The sequence below is a fragment of the Podarcis erhardii genome (genome assembly GCF_964252035.2).
Source record: "Podarcis erhardii genome assembly, chromosome: 13".
NCBI classification, from domain to species: Eukaryota; Metazoa; Chordata; class Lepidosauria; order Squamata; family Lacertidae; genus Podarcis; species Podarcis erhardii.
This window is the reverse complement of record NC_138502.1, coordinates 17,686,529-17,710,151: the sequence shown is the minus strand read 5'-3', so window position 1 is coordinate 17,710,151 and position 23,623 is coordinate 17,686,529. Positions and strand designations below refer to the sequence as shown.

Genomic DNA, 23,623 nt, shown 5'->3' with positions numbered 1-23,623 from the left:
CCCTATCAGGGTGGTTTCTGTGTGTGGAGAGTTTTCAAAAATATAATCGTCTTACACCACCCATTTGCAGCTTGAAGTGGTACAGTCAAATCCTCAGATCTATACCACTTCATTCTACTTCCTGTGTAGTGTTGACTATGCCTGACTCACTCCAAAGCATAGGAACCGACTCCTAGGGGCTGAGGTCCCTTCGGACCCCCATAAAATATTTGAGGGTGGCACGCCTTGCCAAAGTGGATGGGCATTGCCCTTCATGTGTGTGTGTGTGTGTGTGTGTGTGTGTGTGTGTGTGTGTGTGTGTGTGTTGTGATCCATTATGTGGGGCAGAGCCTACCTCCCGCCACCAATATTTTATTCAAGTTGGCACTCCTCCTCCAAAGGAAGTGTGCATAGGATTGTAGCCTAAGATGGCGGGGTTCTGGACTGTACCACTTCAAATTACAGGTTGTGAAGAATCATGTTTGTGATTGCTTCCCTTGTGTTTAAAAATGGGGGGAGGGGGGGAGGGAGTTCCCTACATGTAGCAAAGTGGTACATTAAGGAAAGGGTTATGCCATATTCCCTTAAGTCTGAGTTTTGTCACCTTGTATTTTGTTGTCAAACTGAATTTCATCACACGGCCACACACAGAACTGAGTTTCACCACAGAATCCAAGTCCCGTCACCAAATCCCTCCTGTTTTCCACACTGCCTGGTTTCCTAAAAAGGAACACCAGCTGCTACCAAAGAGAGAGAAAGGGGGGGGGGAATCCCTTGTACTCTGAGACCAATGCGAAGTGCTGTGCTTCAGCGAGCTCATGCAAATCTATTTCATTTGATTCAATTAGAGAATTTGGGTTTTCTGGTCACATAAAATGTAGGACGCCCTTCTTGACACCCTCCCTTCATAACCTTCTTTTACAAATGCGGTTGAGACAGATCTCCACAAGGCTCTCCTTCTTCTCCCATGCCGTGAGCCTTTTCTTTCTTTCTTTTCTTTTTTTTACAGCTTTTCTTTTTTTAAACACTCTTCTCCCTGAACATCCTTTTAAAGATGTGAATGTGAAAAACCCAGCACGGTATAAATAATTTATCTTTTATATAGCTCTTACTCCTGGCACTTCTTCACAGTTCTCATCTCTGCCCTGCCTATTTCACTGTTTCTCTGCGAGGAAGAGCTCTCGCAGCCTTAATACATGCCCCATTGTGGCACTGCCAAGGTGTGGCTGCAGCCTTCCTTTCACTTACCTCTCTGGCTGAGCCCCCAGGGAGAGGCACCAGGCAGGGCTGGCGTCAGTGCCCAACATTGCTGGGTGGTTGTCGGGGCCCCAGCTGATCCCTGTCTGGCCCTCTCCCCTTTTATGGCGTTCCAGTGAGCGCTTCTTCAACTTGGAGCCACCATTTAAATTACATTCAAATCCCTGGAGCGCCCCCAACGCAGACTCAAGAGGAGCTCTGCTGAATCAGACCTAAGGGCTCTATAATCCAGCAACCCATTTTGCAGATTGGCCAACCAGGCGCCCACGGGAAGCTCACATGCAAGACAGGAGGGCAATAGCCCTTTTCTGCTGGTGTTCCCCAGCAACTGTGACACCACCCGAGCCATACACACGACACCTTTAAAGCAGATTCAAATCACATCCCACCTCAATGAAAGAATCCTGGGGACCCCAGGTTTCCCCATACAGGGCTATAATACCCAGGATATTGACAAACTACAGTTCCCATGAAGTTGGGGAGGGTAAAGGTAAAGGGACTCCTGACCATTAGGTCCAGTCGTGAACAACTCTGGGGTTGCGGCGCTAATCTCACTTTATTGGCCGAGGGAGCCGGCGTACAGCTTCCAGGTCATGTGGCCAGCATGACTAAGCCGCTTCTGGCAAACCAGAGCAGCGCACGGAAACGCCGTTTACGTTCCCGCCGGAGCAGTACCTATTTATCTACTTGCACTTTGACTTGCTTTTGAACTGCTAGGTTGGCAGGAGCAGGGACCGAGCAACAGGAGCTCACCCCGTTGCGGGGACTCGAACCACCGACCTTCTGATTGGCAAGTCCTAGGCTCTGTGGTTTAACCTACAGTGAGGGTAGGATGTGCTTTGAATGTGCTTTAAAGGTATAGTGGGTATACCCACACTCACCAGCCCTACTGAAGAGGCTGCTCATGAGGACGGAGGAACATCACCCAGCTATTGCTTTATTGCTTTAATATGCTGTACACCGCTTTGAGGTTTTTAGTAGAAGTATAAAGTGGTAAATAAATAAATAAATAAATAAAGCAGCCTCTTAAGTCTCACCCAAAGAAGAGAAAGGCATCACTCAGACCCTCCAAGTTTCCCTGTTTTCCAGGGATAGCAGCCCCAGATTAACAGCAGCTGTCCCGGTTTCTGATTTGATCCTCCCAGAATGTCCCACTTTTCCTTAGGACGTCCCTATTTTCATCTTAGAAATGTTGGAAGGTATGGAGTTTTGCAGCCCCTGAGCCAAGGAGATAAGTAACCTTTAGAAGACATCTGAAGGCAGCCCTGTTTAGTTTTATTATGTTTTTTATATATGTTGGAAGCCTCCCAGAGTGGCTGGGGCAACCCAGTCTGATGGTTGGGCTATAAATAATAAAATTATTATTATTATGGAATAGGTCGTCCCTATTTTCATCGGAGAAATGTTGGAGGATATACATCATTTTTAAAAAGAATACAAAGGATTTGTCTGTACACAGATCTGTATAAGCTAATTTATAGGTCTGGGTGCAAAATGTGCAAATAATACTGGAAGAAGTATAAAGCCATTGTGAATGGTAGCCATCGCTAGCCAAATCTGCCACAAATTCATCTAAACCCATTTTAAATCTGTCCAGGTGGGTGGCTGTCATGGCAAAAAACACCAACCACCTGCACAGCCCAGAACTTCCATGAATGTAAATACCTCAAATAGCAAAAGACCGTACAAACATAAAATGATCAAACTCTCATGTCATAACAGATTACGGAAGCAAATTCCACAAAAATACAAGGCATTTGTGTCACCATTTAAATTCTCCACAATGCCCCAAAGCGTCTTTACATGACAAAAGTTCAGCTCTAGTTAGCCTTCATTTCTGCAGGCAAATGTAGGTGGGAAAGCTGTTGTTTTGTTACAGCTAGCTGCTAAAAAATCAGGTCAGGAATCCTTGCCAATCTACTGCAACATCGCTCAGAGATCTATTAGCAGATCCCAACCTGCCTTCTACCTGCTGTAAACGAGAGGTGGTGGCGGACTTTGGGCCTGGGGGACAAAAGTGCCCCCCTCCCAGTCTCCCTCTGTGGCCCTCAGGACTCAAGCCAGACCCTTCCTCAAGTGCCTTAAACTGCGATAATGCCTCTTACTTGGGCGACATCCACACCACAGAGCTTTCCCCCTAGAGAGCAACAATTCCTAGCACCCTTAACAAACTGGGTTCTTGTTCTGGGGTGGGAGGGCAGAAGCCCTGTGCTTTGAATGTACGATGTGAGTGTGACCTTGCTTACCTGCATGGAGGGTGAAGAGGTTTCTTTGTGTAAGGAACTCTGGTGTTTGTGTGGCTGGAATACAGCCTACGCGGTACAAGACTGGCATCTGTTGCCTGCCCACTTTGTTCCCCTGGCACTGCCCACCACTGTTTTCAAGCCCCAGGAAATTGCTCACAAATGAATACGGAAAATATGAAAAAAAACCCAAACACCACCACATTTCCCCACCTCTGCTCTAAACCATATTTAAAGGCAGAAAGGGAGATTCCTCTCCTCTTTGTCTCACACGACACCCCCTTGAAAACATACTCTCCCCCTTCTTTTATCCCTCTGTCAATGGTTAGATCATAGAGTAGAATCATAGAGTTGGAAGGGACCCTGAGGGTCATCCAGTCCAACCCCCTGCAATGCGGGAACCTCAGCTAAAGCATCCATGACATAGAATTGTAGATGTATAGTTACAAACCACATGCCCTAAGCCCACTCCTTCTGGCATCCTCTGCAGCTTCAGGCAGTGCCAAATCACTGGCCTCCCTTGCCGAAACACTGCCCACTTCCTCTCACACACCCTGAGCCATATATATATAGAAAGGGACACGGGTGGCACTGTGGTCTAAACCACTGAGCCTATTGGGCATGCTGATTGGAAGGTCGGAGGTTCGAATCCCCGCGACGGGGTGAGCTCCCGTTGCTCTGTCCCAGCTCCGGCCACCTAGGAGTTCGAAAGCACACCAGTGCAAGTAGATAAATAGGTACTGCTGCGTCGGGAAGGGAAACGGTGTTTCCGTGTGCTGTGGTTTCCGTCACAGTGCTCCGTTGCTCCAGAAGCGGCTTAGTCATGCTGGCCATATAACCCGGAAAGCTGTCTGGACAAACACCGGCTCCTTTGGCCTGAAAGCAAGATGAGCACCACAACCACATAGTCGCCTTTGACTGGACTTAGCTGTCCAGGGGTCCTTTACCTTTTTACCTAGAGAGAGAGAGAGAGAGAGAGAGAGAGAGAGAGAGAGAGAGAGAGAGTTGTACACCACCAACCACCAACCACCGCAATTTGTGTACAATTGTGTATAAACAAACTAAGCAGATAAAACTGCCAAATTAAATTATAAATTATACACAGCCTTACATGCCAGTGGCACCACCAGATTTGGCAGGGCCAGGATGGACTGTATTACTTACAGTATGTACTGGATCTTCCTCCAAATTTTGCAGCATGTCACGTTTTGGGGGGGAAATGCAAAGCATCTTTGGAATGGAATAATGAAACTGAACATATTTATAGCATCTGAGTGTGGAAGTGTGCATTTGGGCTTGCATAAGCACGTGTTGATGTGCATTTTGAGAGAAAAAAAGGGGGGGGAATAGCTGGTTTTGGACTTCCCCAATCCCCACTGGACGGTATCTGGGGCTTCTTCTGACCTTTGGCTCTTCTCCCACACACCTGTTCATAGATTGCTTCTTCAAGTTCTGATCTTTACCTGGCTCTTGGAGGACTGCTTGAAACCAGAAGAGCATCCCATACCACTTCTACTTTGAATGTTAATTACTCCCATAGGAAGGACGTCATTTCCAATGCAGGCACCCCATGTGATGAAATTATCGCTCGTGTGTCGCTAGTAGAACCTAGATGCATTCTCCAGAAGGGCTGCTCCTCTCCCTCCCTGTCCATCTGTACTGCCAACATTAAGGCTACAAGTACCATTGCACAGATAGCCAAAACAGTATCTCCCACATACCAGAGGGAGGTACAGTGGTACCTCCGGTTAAGAACTTAATTCGTTCCAGAGGTCCGTTCTTAACCTGAAACGATTCTTAACCTGAGGCGTGCTCTCACTAATGGGGCCTCCTGCTGCCGCTGCGCCACTGTCATGAGATTTCCATTCTTGTCCTGGTGCAAAGTTCTTAACCTAGAGCAACCACTTCCTGGTTAGCAGAGTTTGTAAGCCGAAGCGTCTGTAAGCTGAAGCGTCTGTAACCCGAGGTACCACTGTATTCAACAGGCTTGGAGGAACTCCCAAGGTTTGCAGCAATACAAAAATATTTTTGGGGGGAAACCCCCACATGGGGGACCTCTAAAACAACCCATGAGTGCTGAGCATGCCCAGTGGCCACAGAATGCTGAGTGACTGTTGTGGGTGGGAACTGTGAACAAGGAGGGAGAGGACACAGAATGGAGCAACTTGAACTGGAGCACTCCACACGCAGCAACATTGTGTTGCAGTTCCCGCTTGAAGCATGCCAGTAGTGAAAGTTTGCAGGTAGCATGTAGTCCACAGCAGGGGTGGAGAAAAATAAGACCGTAGACCACTGCTGGACCACGTGTCAGTGTTTAATCGACCCCCACATGCACACCTCCTGGCTGCTAGGAGCTTTGCAAAGAATGATCCATGGGGTAGACCTTGAGTTGCATTCACATGGCAGCTTATTCCATTTTCATTCACATTTCCCTATTCATTTCCACATCATATCTGCGCTTTCACATAATGTAAAAGCCACTTCTGGAACTATACAGTTGAACTGGAGTGGGATGTAGTGTAAATATAACATCCCTTTCCATATTTTTTGCAAACATTCCCCCCCCCCCCCCCGGAAGCAAATGTCATGAAAACTTGCCCTATATTCCTCTAGAGCTCAAAAAACAGCTTATCTGTTGTGTGAATGCTCACATATAATGCGGAGCTTAACAATTAAGAGAAAGGTCTGGAAAGGTCCTGTGAATTCAGCCTTGGTGGGACAAAGTAAGGCATTTGCATTCTTAAAGAGTAGTGGATACTCAAGATCACTTAGCGCAGATTAGTTAACTGTTCAAAGATCCTGAGTATCCACTCTTGCTTTGCAATCTAAAGCACATTAGTGGACCATCAGAATTCTGGAAGGCAATGCTGATCATACAACAAGGCTGGAGTTAAATCATCTCTAGTTTTAAGCAGTACAATCCTGCCTCCACTTTTTCATGCTTAAAAATCAGAGGGACTTGCATGTGTTTGGGTGCTCGACTGCAGTCTTATGGACCACTCCTATCTGTGTTTACTGAGAACTATGTCCCATTAAATTCCATGGGGCTTCTTTCCGTTTAAGTATATTTCTATTTAGAATTGCAGCCTTAGTATGTGTTTGTGGGCAGAATATACTGATTCTTAATAGTGGTAGATACCTGGGAAAGTGCAGATTGTCAGAAGACTGTGTGATCTGCATTGTGTAGCTTCTCAGCAGGAAGTATTCAGAAATGTGGCATTAATAGAAGCTTCTTGTGCAGGGTTGGCCCACCCACCAGGCACGGTGAGGCAACCACCTCAGGTGACAGGATCCATAGGGACAGCAGGCCTGAGTGCATAATTTATTTGCCCCTTGTTCCTTATGTAGAACTTCACTCACCCCTTCTTCCCTGGTGGGGAGGGGCACCATTTCATGGTTCGCCTCAGGTGCCAAAATGTCTTGGGCCGGCCCTGTTTTCATGGTAGGGGAAAGGCCTTGCCAAATCTTCCTGCTCAGAAGAGAGGTTAAAAAAAGGGAAGACTCCCAGTCTTAATATCTTTTGTATGGTCCCAAGTATCATTTTCGGGGCTATATATCGAGTGGACTCCACTCCAGATTTGTGTTGGGTTTACTCCAGGCTTCCTCAACCTCGGCCCGCCAGATGTTTTGAGACTACAATTCCCATCATCCCTGACCACTGGTCCTGCTAGCTAGGGATCATGGAAGTTGTAGGCCAAAAACATCTGGAGGACCGAGGTTGAGGAAGCCTGGTTTACTTCTTAGTTTCTTCTTCTTCTGAAGATCCCACAAGACAGTAGAGGTTTAGGATCAGAGTTCTCCTTCTCCTAGATGGGCTACCTTCCCAGGGCTGATGAGCCCCACCTGCCCCTCACTTCACCATGTGCAGGAACTGCCTTCTTGACTGTTGGACCCACTATTGGTCTCATCTGCTTAATCCGCTGCAGCCTGTCTTTGCTTGCATGCAGAAGTCCCTAATTTATCAAGGCTACCCTTACTTAGGGACATGGGTGGCGCTGTGGGTTAAACCACAGAGCCTAGGACTTGCCGATCAGAAGGTTGGTGGTTCGAATCCCCATGACAGGGTGAGCTCCCGTTGCTCAGTCCCTGCTCCTGCCAACCTAGCAGCTCAAAAGCACGTCAAAGTGCAAGTAGATAAATAGGTACTGCTCTGGCGGGAAGGTATACAGCATTTCCGTGCGCTGCTCTGGTTCACCAGAAGTGGCTTAGTCATGCTGGCCACATGGCCCGGAAGCTGTACACCGACTCCCTTGGCCAATAAAGCAAGATGAGCACCGCAACCCCAGAGTCAGTCACGACTGGACCTAATGGTTAGGGGTCCCTTTACCTTTACTTTTCCCTTACTTGGTGTGGATGGCCAGTCGAAGCCATTCCCGGGTGCAGCCGCTGACGCATGCTGACAGCTCCTAGGAGCTACAGGTGAGAGCTGAGTGCAGGATGGAGACCAAAGGTGGACAATCTGCCCCAGAAGGAGTGTGATGTGGCCTTCCCTTAACACCCCATACACACCATTACATTAATGAGCAGTAAATGATGAAAATGTTCCCCTGGGGAAGCTGCTTCTCTGAATCACCAGTAGCCATATACAAGACACACAGAGCACGTTCCTCCATCCAGTCTTTTATGAACTCACATGCAGAGCTACTTTGTAACAAGAGTGGGGGGTCATCACGTGGGGATCGTGTCCCGTTGATGACGACAACAACAAAAAGACAACAACAACAAAACAACAGGCTGGTTCACACCAGCTGAGAGCTTTGGCTTTGGGATTAGGAGACTCAAATATTTGAAAGTGCTTTTTAAAACAATCGGATCAAATTAGCTGGATTAATGAGTGTCAGGGGATCTGTGAATTCATTCTGGATGGGGAGAGGGGAGAACGGTTTTCTGCATCCTTCTTACGTTCTAACAGCTAAGGGCTTTCCTCTTGCTCCCCCCCCTTCACTAACAGTCTTATTAATAAATATATTCAATTAATCAGCTAATTCATTTATTTGCCCTCCATTGATTGATTGATGGATCTATCCATCCATATCTCTCCCCTGATCCCTTTTGTCTTCTGCATTTCCCCTTTCTCCATTCTCAAGTATCACCATCAGGTTATCTTTCTGTCTCTGCAACAGACTGAAACAGGCAGGTGGATTTATGCAGTAAAGATAACCCAGCCGTAGAGAACAGGCTTTGCATGCAAAACCTCTCAGCTTCAATCTCTGGCCTTTCCAGGTTACAGCTCTGGCTGGGGCTGAAGGGAGTTAGGAGTCTAACACACCTGGAAGGCACCAGATGAAGGAAAGCAGCTCTAGAGACCTACGGTGCAGCTCCTATTATCCTGAGCCATGGCCTTGCTGGCTGAAGTTGATGGGAGATGGAGTCTCACCACATCTGGAGGTCCACAGCCTCTCCCATCCCTAGAGTAGACACTTACTGAGCTTTGGACCAGTGATGTGACTTGGTAGAGGGCAGCTTCCTACTCTCTGTGGCAGGAAGGGGAAGAGGATGGGCAGGCGGACTAGGAGAGAGATTGTGTGGGGAGGAGTTTCAACAAATGGATTATTATTATTATCATTAACTTATTACCATTCATTTATTATTACAGTATCTCCATTTATTAATCACCTTCTACACAATCATCAAGGCCGTCACCTACAACAGAAACAGCCAAAATGAGGTTTTAGGGTTTTTTTTTAATAAAATAAAACCAGCCAATGCCTTTAAAACCAAACTTAAACAATTTAAATTAGACACTTGTAGCAAAACATTGGGAAAGTGTGTTGGAACAAACATGTATCCAAATGTTTCTGAAAAGTGCAAATAGTAAGTTCCTTTCTTATTGGGACAGGGATGCTATTCCAGAGTACATGGGTAGCCACATAAAAGTCTTGTTCTGAGTTACTGCAGAGTAGGCTTCTGAGAGACAGTGGTACCTTGGTTCTCAAACTTAATCCGTTATGGAAGTCCGTTCCAAAAGCAAAGCATTCCAAAACGAAGGCACACTTTCCCATAGAAAGTAATGCAAAATGGATTAATCTGTTCCAGGGTTTTAAATACAACCCCTAAAACACAATTTAACATGAATTTTACTGTCTAATTGTGTGACTGTAGTATATTGTTTATTGCTTTCATTTTATGGATCAATGAACAATATACTACAGTCACACAATCAATCAATCAGTAGCTGAGCTGGGTTTGACACAGTCACAAAAACAAAACAAAAAGAGCCGCAAAAACAAAAACACAAAATAAATAGCAAAAACAGGCAGAGCTCAGCATAACACTCAAAACGGAAGTGTGGCACTCAAAACAGAAGCATAACACTCAAAACAGAGCACATTTGGCTTCTGAAAAAGTTCACAAACCGGAACACTTATTTCCGGGTTTGCAGTGTTTGGGTTCCAAGTTGTTTGAGTACCAAGGCGTTTGAGAACCAAGGTACCACTGTATGTGGAATTTGAGGAAGAAACTTTCCTATAGACCATGGTGAACTAATGGATCATTTCCTTTGCCTCAGTATGGTTAAGGGTGGGATAGGGGCAAGATCTCTGGGTTCTGATCTGGCAGCTACAGGCTTGTGTGAAGAAGGGATACATGCGTGCACCAGCTCAGACTTAGCCTTTGGTTGTTGCAGTTTTGTGTTTCCAAGTCCTCATAGTTGTGGAGACAAACCCTGCTTGGGTCATTACAACCGAAGGCTTAGAAATTAAGGTGACTACATTTGTGGGTGGGCGGATACAACTGGGTCCTCAAGGATATAGCTCTGTTCATGCTCTATAACCATGAACATGTGGACTGTGGATGGGGGGGAAGGGTTTTACCTGCAGAACCGACCCCCTGCCCACCCATTCACCAAAATATCTGAAGAGAACCTGTGGGGATAAGTTGCACCTGCATAGACTTTCGCTGTTCTGGCGGGAACCCTACAAAAAACGGGGTCCCCAACCAAACCTGTAGAGCCTCAACTGAACACCCAAAGGTGAGGGTGGTGGCAGTGGGCATGATCCGATGAATCATGAATGGGGTGTCGTGCCGCCAACTTCAGTTTGCCCCTAGCCAGCCCATACCTGCCTGCCTTCTTTTTGTGACATGTTCAGCGGGTGGTGTTGCCTGTCAGTTTCCCCCTCTCCTCAGTCTCAGTACCGTGGTACCTCAGGTTAAGTACTTAATTCGTTCTGGAGGTCTGTTCTTAACCTGAAGCACCACTTTAGCTAATGGGGCCTCCTGCTGCTGCCGCTCCGCCGGAGCCCAATTTCTGTTCTCATCCGGAAGCAAAGTTATTAACCTGAGGTAATATTTCTGGGTTAGCGGAGCCTGTAACCTGAAGCGTATGTAACCTGAGGTACCACTGTACTGCCCTTGTAAAATGCAGCAGGGAGGAGGAAGATGGGGGCAAACCTAGAGTTAGCTTGCTCTGTCCCCTCGTTGGCTCTGGCGCCACCTACTGCTGGCCTCCTTGCCTTCTGCTCCACCAATGGTTCACCAGCCCCCACAGGTACGTTTCCACATCTCCCCTATCCACACCTTTCTATCCAGACATTGGGGAGGGAGAGAAATGCCCCCAGGAATTTCTTATTTGTGCATTTGGGGATGAAAATGTGGGTCCTGGCTTTATTGAGCCAGTGTGGTGGTGTGGCTTTGGACGGAGGGGGAGGGGAGCTGGGTTAGGTGTGAATCCCTGCTTGGTCTATGAAGCTCAATTGCTCTCTCTCTGATCAATTTACCTCACAAGATTGTTGTGAGCAAGGGTGCGCCAACTTGAATAAAATATGTGGGGGGGGGGGATAATTGGTCACAAGACAATACCCTGCATAATTGATCACAATACACACTATTTGAATGGCATTGCCCATGAATTCTGGGGAGGCCTGGCCCCCTAAAATATTATATGGGGGAGCCAAAGGGACCTCTGCCCCCCAAGGAATTGGCACCTATGCTTGTGAGGGCAAAGGGGCTAATAGCATCAGCATAGAAAGCCTTGAGCTCCTTAGGTGAGCTATGAGTTTGAGGGGGAATGAATGGAGGCAGAGCCAGGTAAGCACCGGGAGACCTGATCTGAGGCCTCTCTCATCTTTGCTTTCCTAGTAGTGCTCAGTCCTTCAAAAACCGTTTAGAGGCCCATTACGTTAAATTAATTATGTCTATAACAGATGTCTCTAGTGCCAGAGGGAAAACAAACACATTCAGGGAGGCAACTGCGGAGCTGAGCTAGGGCTGGAGCGCGGGGCCAGAGAGGCCCCAGACGACCACCCAGGAAGCAGCAGGAATGGTGCTAAATGCAAAAACTGCACATGCCCAGAGTCTTTATTTTTTATTTAAAAAACCAAAACCGAGAGTTGCTTATTTGCTCTCTTATTGCAAGCTATATCAGCAACGTGGGAGCGGCTGCGAAGCATGAAGCAGCGGAGGTGGCGGGAGAGCGCAAGACTGTTAATGGTGCGCCTGGCCCGGCTGCGCAAAGGCGGCCCCGGGGGTCTCCGGTGACCCGGCTCCGATCGCGGGTGTGGCGAAGGCGCGGGAGCCGAAGCAAGCAGCCCGCGCGGTGGCAACGACCTGCCGCAGCCTGGGTCTGCACCCGCTCGCGTGCAGCTGCCCGTGGGAAGCCGCCGCCCCTGCCGTGGGCAGCTCCGGGAGCGAGGAGCGCAGTCCCGGCCTGCGGGTGAGGGGGCGGGAGTTTGTGGCGGCGGCGGCGGCAGCAGCAGCAGCAGATTCCCTCCCAGCGCCAGCGAGGAGGCGAGCGCTCTGACTGCTGATATGTAGGTCAGGCTGAGCCTCACAGCAGCAGCTGATCCACTGTGTGTGTGTGTGTGTGTGTGTGTGTGTGTGTGTGAGAGAGAGAGAGAGAGAGAGAGAGAGAGAGAGAGAGAATCGCGTTTATCTCTCCATCTCTCTTGTTTCAGCCCTCCCTACTTCTATCTGACTGCTGCTCCATCTTTCTCCAGATGGGAGGAAATCGTGTGTGGAGGGGTCATCTTCTCAGAGACACTCTTGTTTCTCTCTTTCTCTCTCTTACTGGTAATAATAATAATAATAATAATAATAATAATAATAATAATATGTTCGTTATACCCTGCCCATCTGGCTGGGTTTCCAATAGAATATTAAATATTAAATACTGAAAACACGATAAAACATCAAACATTTAAAAAACTTTCCTAAATAGGTCTGCCTTCAGGTGTCTTCTAAAAGTCGGACAGTTGTTTATTTCCTTGACATCTGATGGGAGGGCGATCCACAGGGCAGGTGCCACCACCGAGAAGGCCCTCTGCTTGGTTTCCAGTGACACCGAAAACCAGTCCTGGAGCCCTGACTCAAAACACCTTTCTTAATCCCCACACAGAGCCCCTCAACTCATTTGATTTAGCTATCCATGGGCAGCTGCCCCCCCAATCAAGTAAATCAATAAAAATACTTAGCTGAAGTCCTGCCCCCCCAACATGAAGCCTGCCCTCCCTTCCATAAATCCCATGTACCTATCCCTCCCTTGAAAGCACAATTTCTTCCTGTTCAGTCTATCCCTACATTCATAGGAGCCCATTCCTAGCGGCTGTGGGGGCTTCAGCCGCCACAATAAAATATTTGAGGGAGCAGGGCACCCACAAAGTTGATGGGTACTCCCATTCAAATGGTGTGGGTGCACTGCATCATGTGATCAGTTATGTGGGGCAGGGCTTACCAGGACCCCCACAATATATTTATTCAAGTTGGCACCCCTGCGTTAGCTACATTGTTCATCCTTTTTCATTCTGATCTTCCTCCAAGGCATTTACAGGGGTGTACAAAATTCTCCCTCAGCCCATGTGATCAGTCACATCCATGCTGCACATTAATCCCAAAGAATTCTGGGAATGGTATCTTCTTCGCAGTGCTGTGAATTGTCACACTGTGAGGGGTAAAAACTGCAGTTCCCAGTATTCCATGTGCATTAGGGACCCCTGACCATTAGGTCCAGTCATAACCGACTCTGGGGTTGCGGCGCTCATCTCGCTTTATTGGCCAAGGGAGCCGGCATACAACTTCCGGGTCATATGGCCAGCATGACTAAGCCGCTTCTGGAGAACCAGAGCAGCGCACGGAAACACCATTTACCTTCCCGCCGGAGTGGTACCTATTTATTTACTTGCACACTGACATGCTTTCGAACTGCTGGTTGGCAGGAGCTGGGACAGAGCAATGGGAGCTCATCCCGTCGCGGGGATTCGAACCGCCAACCTTCTGATCGGCAAGCCCTAGGCTCTGTGGTTTAACCCACAGCACCATCTGCGTCCCTCATTCCATGTGCATTAAATGTGTGCTAATGCATGGTGTGCTGGGATCATTGTCACTACAGCCCTGTGAGGTAGGATAAGATTTGCCTACTGAGCTCTAGAGGCCGCATGTAGGATTTGAATCTGGTTCTGCCTGCTTTAACCACTACACCCCACACTGGATTGATAAAAAGAGGGCAATGGGGAAATATTTAAAGGTTTTCTTCATCCTGGCTTTCCTGAAAATAGAAGCATCAGGCGGCTTGATTTTTTAAAATAAAAAACCCCATAACTAAGAATAAAAGCAGATTAAAATACACTATAGATTATGGTTTAAAAAACAGCAGCATTAAACAAATATTCAAAAAGAGGGGAGGGAACCTCACCCCCTTAACAAAATCCCCCTCCCTTTACAATTGGCCATACTTCCTCTCCCTTTCCACCTGACCAGTTATCCCCTTTACAGCTTGCTCAGGACTTTGTCCCCCTCCCTTTACACCTCACGCCCTCCCAAAAACAAAACCCCTTTCCCTCACAGCTCCCCAACCCCCTTTTCACACGTTGCCAAACTCCCCCCCCCCCATTTACATCTCACCACCATTGTTGGTGGTGGGGTGGAATGAAAGGGAGAAAGCTGCTTCATTCACCCTCCAACCCCTCTGCCTTGGTTGCCTCTCAAAGAGATGGAGAAGCCAGCATTCATGTAGCAAAGACAGCAGGTAGCAGTGGTGGGAGCATTGGGGCGGGGTGGGGTGAAAGAGAGAAAAAAGCTTCCCCCCCCCACCACCACATTTACCCCTGCTGTCGCCACACAAAGATAGAGAAAGAACCCTGCATTTTAAAATGCAGCCTTTTCTGCCTTCTTCTGACAGGAGCAGCCAGTGAGTGAGGAGGGGTGTGTGTGAAGGGGAGATCACCTTTCTTCCCCTCTTCCCTACCAGCGGGAACTGCCTGCTTCCTTGCTTCCTCCTCATTCTCACTCTCAAGTAACTCATTTCCCTGCTGTTTGACTTGTAGTACAGTGTAGATGAGCTACAGAGGAACAGCCAGGGCAGGCTGCTGCAGCCCTCCAGTGTCTGTCCTGCTCTGATGCTTTTTCTTCACCCTCAGATGTCTTGTGCTGCTGAGGCTGAAAGGATGGTATTGATGTGAGGTGCACAGCAGTGCACGATGGTTGCTGGTTACTTGCACTGCCCTGTTCTGGCTGTTCTTCTGTCGCTCGCTGGGGCCACCTGCTCGCTTGCTTGCTAGCCAGCCAGCCAACCTACCTGGGCTGACCGCTTGCAGTTCTGTCACCACACTGCAGTTTACAAAGCCACCAATTGGTGGCCACACAAACAGGAGTGTGACGACATCTTTGCAATTTTATTATAGAGGCCACCCACAGTTAAAAGTGGTGTATGCAGAGCTATGTCTGTATGTACAGCTGTACGTTTTCTGAGGGAAGGGAATGGATAGCTCTCTCTCTCTCTCTCTCTCTCTCTCTCTCTCTCTCTCTCTGTGTGTGTGTGTGTGTGTGTGTGAGTGAGTGAGTGAGTGAAATACAGTGGTACCTCGGGTTACATACGCTTCAGGTTACATATGCTTCAGGTTACATACTCCGCTAACCCAGAAATAGTACCTCGGGTTAAGAACTTTGCTTCAGGATGAGAACAGAAATCGTGCAGCGGCGGCACAGCGGCAGCGGGAGGCCCCATTTGCTAAAGTGGTGCTTCAGGTTAAGAACAGTTTCAGGTTAAGAACGGACCTCCGGAACGAATTAAGTTCTTAACCTGAGGTACCACCGTAGAGTCTCAGATGCATCCTCATTCCTGGGCCTGGTGATGCTTTCAGTCCTTGAAAGGCCAGCAAGTGTAACCAACTGACCCCCCCCCCCCGACCCTTCCAGCCGCTCCCTCTGGCCCTGCCAGCTGCCGTGGGCACAGATTGTGGTGTCTAAGCCTGAGGCAAATTGTCAGATTGCCTGTAATCTGTTTGTTTGTATGTTTGCGGAATGGGAAGGGAGGGCCCAGCGAGGCAGATAAACACTTCCCTCCATCCACATCTCTTGTTGTGATGCCTCGGGCGGCACCAGCAAGCAGGATAGGGTGTGCCCTGCTGTTACTCAGAGCTTTGGTGTCATGCAGAAAAGCTGTGGAGCAGCTACAGTGTGTGTTTCTGCGTAAGTGTGCACGTGTGTGCATGCGTCAGGGGTGGTAGAGGAGTAGAAGAGACAGAATTAACACTGCCAGTGTCCACTGGAGTCCCGATGCCCCTCCTTTAGCACCTGAAGGTTGGGAGATATACAAAAAAGTCAAAGCATCCAAAGAACTCTTCTTAAAGATGCGTGCAAATTTCATTCTTCGGTATTTGTGTGATGGGATTCTGCAACTAGGCCCAGTGCCCAACTCTTCATTTTCTGTGTCAGTAAAAAAATAACACGTGCCAGCCTTTGTGCTTCCAAATTCTCAAATCCTGAGTGCTGATGAAACTGCACGGCATGCAGGTTTGCACAGAAAGCTTGATTTTGTGCATGTCTGCTCTGAAAGAAGCGCAAGTGTGTTTAATTGGGCTTAATGCCAGGTACACGTGCACATAGGATTGTAGTAGTTTTCATGTTTCTTCTCATTTTATCTTCAGTGTGCATAGTGTTTTGCAATGCACAAGAGCTTTAAGGAGCTTATGATCTCAAACAGGTGGGGGGAACCTCAATATGTAGCTGAACTATCACTCTCCATCATCAGCTCCTGCAAGCATGGTCAGTAGGCAGGGATGGTGGGAATTGTGGTTCAGCAACATTGGGAGGCCCACGGACTAAGGGAGACAGTGGAGGACGGAGGGGGATAGACAAAATCGTAAGCAAGGAGACAATATGCAATTATTTCAGCTGTATATACTATCCCTCAATTATTTGTATACAACAGATACTTATACGTAATTTAGCTTACAGAAAGTGGGCTATGAGGACTGAAGGATGGTGTAGTATGAAAGCCTACCCAGGGAAATCAGGTTTTGAAGGAGGGATTCTAGACCCTGTTCCTGCAGAATTGAGATTGCAATAGATGCAGTATTTAATTTATATCCCACTTTACCAAATAGCTCCAAGTGTCTTTCAATCTTCTTTTTTTAAAACAAAGAAGAATCAACAACACTATTAAGGATAAAAAACCCACAACAAACACAAAACTAGAGTTCAAAAGCACTTTGCCAAACCCCAAAAGATCACACACAGATATGTAGACCTCCAGAAGGCTGCAGCTCATAAAAATTCACTGAATGTTTTCCTGGAGTGGAAGTCCTTTCATGTTTCCTGAAAGATTTGAGGCTCTGGCTGTGGTGGGCCTTTTAATGCATTTTTGATATTCATGGCTCACCTTTCGTTTCTGAAAGAAAACCCCAAGGCAGCTAACAACGGGCAAGCATAAAATGCAGCCAGCTTCATACGTAAGCGGTAAAATCCACACTGAAGCAGAGCAGAGGGGGAGGATTGCCCCCCCCCCCCATTTTTCTGCAAAGTTGGATATTCAACAGCCTCAAAATATTATTATTATTTTGTTTTTTCTCCTTTCCAAAAAGAAAGAGGCGAAAGTTACCCCAACAAACTCCATGGAAGGAAAGAAGCATGTTTTGCAGGGTTTGTTTGTTTGCAGTGAGAAGGTACCTATAGGACCATAGGAGGGAGAGAACAGGAAAAAAAATTCTCCCCCTCTCTGCTCAGCGCCCCTTCAGCGAAGCGGCAGGAGAAACCGGCGAAAGCAACGCGAAGCCTCTGGAGCGCGGGGGGAGCTCTCCCTCTGCGCTTTGGAGGCTTCGCGTTGCTATCGCTGAAGCCAAGGAGCCTGCATTCACTCCATAGGATGCACACACATTTCCCTTTAATTTCTGGAGGAGAAAAAGTGCATCCTATAGAGCGAAAAATACAGTATATGGGAAGAGAGCAAAAGCAACATTACGATAGCAGGATAGAAAGTGTTTGCAAGCAAATGGCATGATTTGAAGGCTATGCAGGAAGGCATAACTACTGCACCTTCTGTATACCGCCTCTTAAACACATCTTCTCATTCATGAGGCCTAGAAACTTGGCAAAGGAAGAAGGGTTGTGCAGCTCATGTTTGATGACGACGACACGGATTGTCCTGTTTCCCCAGACGTGCTGATAAACTACAGGCCAAAGATCAGCCGCCCCATTCCTTTCACTTCTTTTTCTCGTCTCTGCTCTCGCTCCAGGCATTGCTGTTTCTGGCTAGCGTCTCAGGCCTGTGCTTTGCCATCAGCCTAGTTCTCATCTGTGTCTACCTGATCCGCTTCTGCTGCTGCAGCAATGAAGATGACGAGGAAAGCAAGACGCAAAGGGTTTGCTGTGTCACCTGGAGCTGCGTGGCGGCTGTTATCGTCTGCTGGTAAAGGGAGACTCCTATCCCCCCCCCCCCCCGCAAGCTTGTCAGTCCTCCAGGCTAGAAATGGTACACCTTACAGAAGGGGGAAAGGGCAGAGCGAAACATAAGGCGCCAGGGACCTTAAACAGGACACCTGGCAGCAAAACCCAGTAGCTTTACTTCTTCCTTGGGGTAGTTTATCGCTCACAGAGCTACAATTCCCAATACCCTTCATAAACCAGAGTTCTAGGATTCCTTGTAAAGACATTGGCTTTACACATATGATCTCTCGGTGTGTTGCGGCCTGCTTTGTTCAGTCCCTTGGTGTTTAACCTGAGGTAAACAACCTGAGATCTGAGCTGGAGTCTTCTAGAAGGGAAAGAGCTCCAGTCCCGTTCTACACCCGCCCCCCACCCCGCCCCCCCGCCCCCGTGAGCCTACAAAGGAAAGGCTGAAAGCCTGCCCTCCCATCCAGACCTTAACACTGGAATATTATTGCTTTCCCTGCTTCTTTCAGGCCTCTGACGGTTCGCTCCTGTCGTCTCTCACACTAGATGCCCATTCGCCCCCTCATCATCTCCACCCCCTTCCCCCCCAAACTGAAGTCACAATGGGTCTCTTGTTCCACAGGGAGAATAGGAAATTGTGTCCCATTCTCTCTGTCCCGTCACAGCCTCGCCAGGCCCCTTTGTCTGTTTGTTATTCCAAGCCCTGAACTCCTTGCAACACACACACACACCCAGCCCTGCCAACAACAGTTGTCTCTGCCGTCATTACCCTACCCCTAGAGCGCGCACACACACACACACTCCCGGACTCTGCTGTAACGTGCAGGATTTGAAACACACCATTGTCGTTCCCCTCTCTCAAAGGCAGAAATCCCCTTCGCCAGAGGCCAGGAAAAGCATACCCTCCCAACATTTCACAGATGAGAATTAGGAGGATTGTGTACCTATAACAGTTAGGGTGTATACGATATAACAGTGTTTGAGTTGTGGAAGAGCTCTACAAACACACTAGCTGTGTTCTGTCCATACAGAGTCACTCTCGTTTTTGTGAATTTGCAGCCAAAGCTGGCTGTGAACAGCACCTACTGGCCAGTACTGTGACGTCACAAATCTACTCTTCTCATACACATCCCCCCACATCCACAGAGCAGGTTTGCAACGCCTTACTAATTTTATTTATTTATTATCATATTTATATCCTACCTTATCTCCAAGGAGCTCAACGTGGCATGCATAGTTCTCCCTGCTCTCAATTTTATCCTCACAACAAGCCTGTGAGGTAGGTTAGGGCTGAGGCTGGATGTAGCCCAAAGTCACCCAGTGAACTTCATCGCTGAGTGGTGATCTGAGCCTTGGTCTTCATGGGTCCTAGTCCAGCACTGTGACCACTGCACCACACTGATTAAATTGACTGTGCTTTAAAACAAGCAAATAAATGGCACTGAATTAATATTTAGATGACTAAACATACATGCTTCACTTAAAAATAAATAAATCCCAAAGTGAATAACCTACCGGAATCCTAGCAAGAGTGGTGACAGTATCTGTGTACACACCAAGCTTTTAAAACACATCCCCCACACACCCAAAGAATCCTAGGCACTGTAGCTTACCCTTCACAGAACTATAGTTCCCAGTAGCCTTAAACTACAGCTCCCAGGTTTCTTGGGGGATGGGGGAAAGAACATGCTTTAAACCTATGGTGCGTATGGAGCTGTTCATTGGTGTATCTCATTTTTCCCTTGGGCTCCTTTAAAGAAGGGAGAATCTGCTAGTTCTCCTGTTGTTCTTGCTTATTCCCACATCAAATGTCACTACCTGAGTGCTTGTCACTAGCACACCCTGTTGAAGAAAGCGCCCCCCCCCCCGCCTGCTGTACACTGTATTCATTCATTTACCATGCAATGGCATGTTCTACACTGGTTTCCGAGGGAGGGTGTGTGCTGGTAGAATAATCATGACAGTTTCCTTTTTGGAAAGCTTAAGGAAGTCTTAGCAGAATGTTTAAGCTCCAAATGGATCTGGTTGTACTTATTATAGAAAAGTAGCAACTCAAACACGTTCAGCAGCATTTACTAACTAGGCACCAGCAGATGGAACAGAAAGTAGTGCAGTTGCCATTTCTCGTCCAGGTTTGTGCCTTGACGTGCATGTGGCACGGGTGCTCAAAGCAGGGAGGCATCTGTTCCCCACTCTGATATTTAACCATCAGAGGCCTGAAACCTGCATAACTAGAGTACATGTATGTGCATACAACAAGAACGTTGCACATATGCATCGCAGACATGTCCCCAAAACATGGAACAGGTTCAAGATAAATAGGGTGCTTTGCCAAGGACAGATAGCAGGACACATAGGAACTAAACCTCATAAATAGGATCAGTTGGGACCAAAATACAGGTGCGGTGGAAATCCCTAAGGTGAATTCTCTCTCTCTCTCTCTCTCTCTCTCTCTCTCTCTCTCTCTGTGTGTGTGTGTGTGTGTGTGTAGGGGCTGTTGGGAGGCTGCTCAATGATGCCTCATGTCAGTTTGGCTCTCAGAACATACAAAACCCCAACTTTAAGAAATCCTGGCTCCCAGTTCTCCCTTCCTTCCATTTGTGCAGCCTTTTAGATGTTGTTCCCTTTCTCTAGCTTGTTTCCTTCCTTTCCCCACCCCTGTTTTAACCTCCTTTTTTGATCCACAAGACCCCAGCCTTCTTCAGCAAACCTAGAAAGTCTAAACTAAAAGTACCCTTGTGCTTAAAATTCTTTCTCCATCCTCATTTCCTCATTTTAAATTGACAGTGATGTGCATCTCTCTCTCTCCCTCTCTCTGTCTCTCTCTCTGTGTCTCTGTCTCTCTCATATATGCAATGACTAATACTCAGTGCGGACAGTCAGATATCTGTGTGCACTACATGGTCTCCAAACCAATCTTTACAATATTAGTAACACGAATGTCCTTGATCTTTTCATTCTCCTCCCCCTAGAAACATGTTGGGTATGACTTTTCCCCTTAGACTACACACACACGCACATACATCACAAAATTTACAAAGCCTTTATTAAACTGACAGTGTCAAGTTCTTTTAAGTTCAGAGACTGTTGGATGACTGGCCCAGACAAGTGAGATCAGCAAAAGTGCCCTATGATTCCTAGATTTCTCACTCAAAAATGAACTTCAAGGAGCTTGGCAGATACAGAGAGATGAGCCGCTCTGCAGATCCAAAACTAATTAGAACTTTCATATTGACAATGAGGCCTATTGTAGGGTTCTGTTACTTCTGCCTCTTAGAATATTCCCCATGGCAAATCTGTGGGAGTCCCAGTTAATATTTTTTTTACCTTTAGTGCCATCAAAAGCCAGTTCAGTGATGAAGCGAAGGACAATGGAACCATCATGATGATGTTACAGAGGATGATGGGCCGGCACACAATGCAGCTGTTTCTCTCCCCCTGTAAAATTTTGGTGCATGATCATAATAAGACAATTAGTAGTACACGCTGGCTTGGTTTGCATGTACAGTGGTACCTCGGGTTAAGTACTTAATTCGTTCTGGAGGTTCGTACTTAACCTGAAACTGTTCTTAACCTAAAGCACCACTTTAGCTAATGGGGCCTGCTGCTGCTGCCGCGCCGCCGGAGCACGATTTCTGTTCTCATCCTGAAGCAAAATTCTTAACCTGAAGCACTATTTCTGGGTTAGCGGAGTCTGTAACCTGAAGCATATGTAACCCGAGGTACCACTGTAATACGCAGCTAAACTATGGCTAGGTGTGAATGAATAAACATAGAGAGAAAATTGTGGCTGCTTCACGCTGCCCCAGCCAAGCTACTGGGAGCTAAGCTGTGGTTTGGTTTAGTGATAAGTCTGAACCTAGGCTCAGGATTTGTCTCCCACAAGCAAACCGAGAGCAAGAAGCCAAGAAGGAAAGTTAGTTACGATTTATGGTTTGTATGGAGGAAAACAAACGAGGAGCCCAGGTTTGGACGAAACATCAAGTCAAACCATTAGCTCCCAGTAGTGTGACAGCAGCAGTACTGGAGGAGGAGCAAATTTTTTTTTTCTAAATGTACACCAGCACTCTTCCTCATCCTCACTAAGCTATAGCTTGGCTTAGTGTTATGCATGAATTAGGCTGCAGAACAGAAATAGCTGGAAATGTGTCGTCTAAGGCAGCAGTTTCCAGTACAGTGGTACCTCGGGTTAAAGACGCTTCAGGTTACAGACTCCGCTAACCCAGAAACAGTACCTCGGGTTAAGAACTTTGCTTCAGGATGAGAACAAAAATCGTGTGGCAGCAGTGCGGCAGCAGCAGGAGGCCCCATTAGCTAAAGTGTTACCTCAGGTTAAAAACAGTTTCAGGTTAAGAACGGACCTCAGGAACGAGGTCCATTGTACCTTCAGCCAGTGAAGGCAGGCAGGCAGCCTCTCTCCTGAACACCCTTTTGTCACTGTGCCACCCCTCCTCAGCAGCTTGGCTACTCCAGGTCCCCAGCTCCTGTCAGGATACCTGATGTCTCCATGGATGGCATCTTAAAGTCAGTGGAGAGAATCCTGACCTAGATGGATTCAGCATAAGGCAGCTTCCTCTGTCTTTATACACGCTCTCCTCTTTCTACCGGAACCCAAACGCTGGAGCAAATCTGCGCCAATACATGTCCCCCATTTTCTCATTAGGGAAAACTAGCTCCTCTCCTCCCCTCCCCACACCTTCTCTTCCCAAGAACACCCATCCCTGTCCTGATTTGACAAGGGTCGCATTGGGGTTCATTCCCAGCCGCTTTGGGAACGAGCCCAGCAACCACAAAAAAAATAAGGCTCCCATTCATGCCAAGACTGTACCCATTCATGGCGGGAATAATGGCTCCTCTGTGTCCTTGGCCCCAATTGGGGTAGGTGGGGGAGCATGGGGGAAGAGTGCTTAAAGAGACCCTGCCCCACCACACAATCGCTCCAAATCCTCCCAACAGCACAGAGGCCCAACAATGGACTCGGGATCGGCCCATGGCGCGAGGAACAAAAGCTGTTGCTAAGGGGTTGCTAAGTGCTGGCTTCGGCCTTAAAGAAAGCCCCATGCTTTACATACAGGCCGCACCATTTATGCTAATGGCATTTTGTGGCCCCCACCTTGCTAGGGACGTTACTTAACCGTCATGAGCGACAGCCTGGGGTCATGGGTTCAAGACAGGGCGAGGCGAGGATATTAATTATGAGATTGCCAGGTGTAATACAGGGGAAAGGCTCCTTTAACAGTTGTGTAGTGGAAGGAAGAATTTCAACAAGGGCAGCTTTTTCTGTTGTTTCTCCTGACAGGAAAAAAAAAGCTGCCCTTGCTGAAATTCTTCCTTCCAAAATACTTCCACCAATGCAAGTATTAAAGGAATGTTGTCTTAAGAGGGCGGTGTCCTTTCCCTCAGGTGTTTATTGGTAATGATTTTCTCCAGGGTAGCAAGCCTCTCAGCTGTGGTGTCTTCTCAGCTATGCCGGGTTTGCAGTGCTGATGAGAAACTCTGTTACTTGTGTGAGGGACCCTGGACAGTTAGCTTAAGGATGTGTG

General features: G+C 47.6%; 1 protein-coding gene across 2 annotated transcripts in view; it reads left to right on the top strand.

Annotated features, from left to right (window-relative positions):
• Positions 1-23,623, top strand: part of TTYH1 (tweety family member 1) — a 63,856-nt gene that overhangs the window by 5,242 nt on the left and 34,991 nt on the right. For both annotated transcript variants that reach the window (XM_081837413.1, XM_081837414.1), the window contains exon 2: positions 17,924-18,096. In XM_081837413.1, the coding sequence (XP_081693539.1) occupies positions 17,924-18,096 (173 nt within the window). The remainder of the gene's footprint in view (positions 1-17,923; positions 18,097-23,623) is intronic.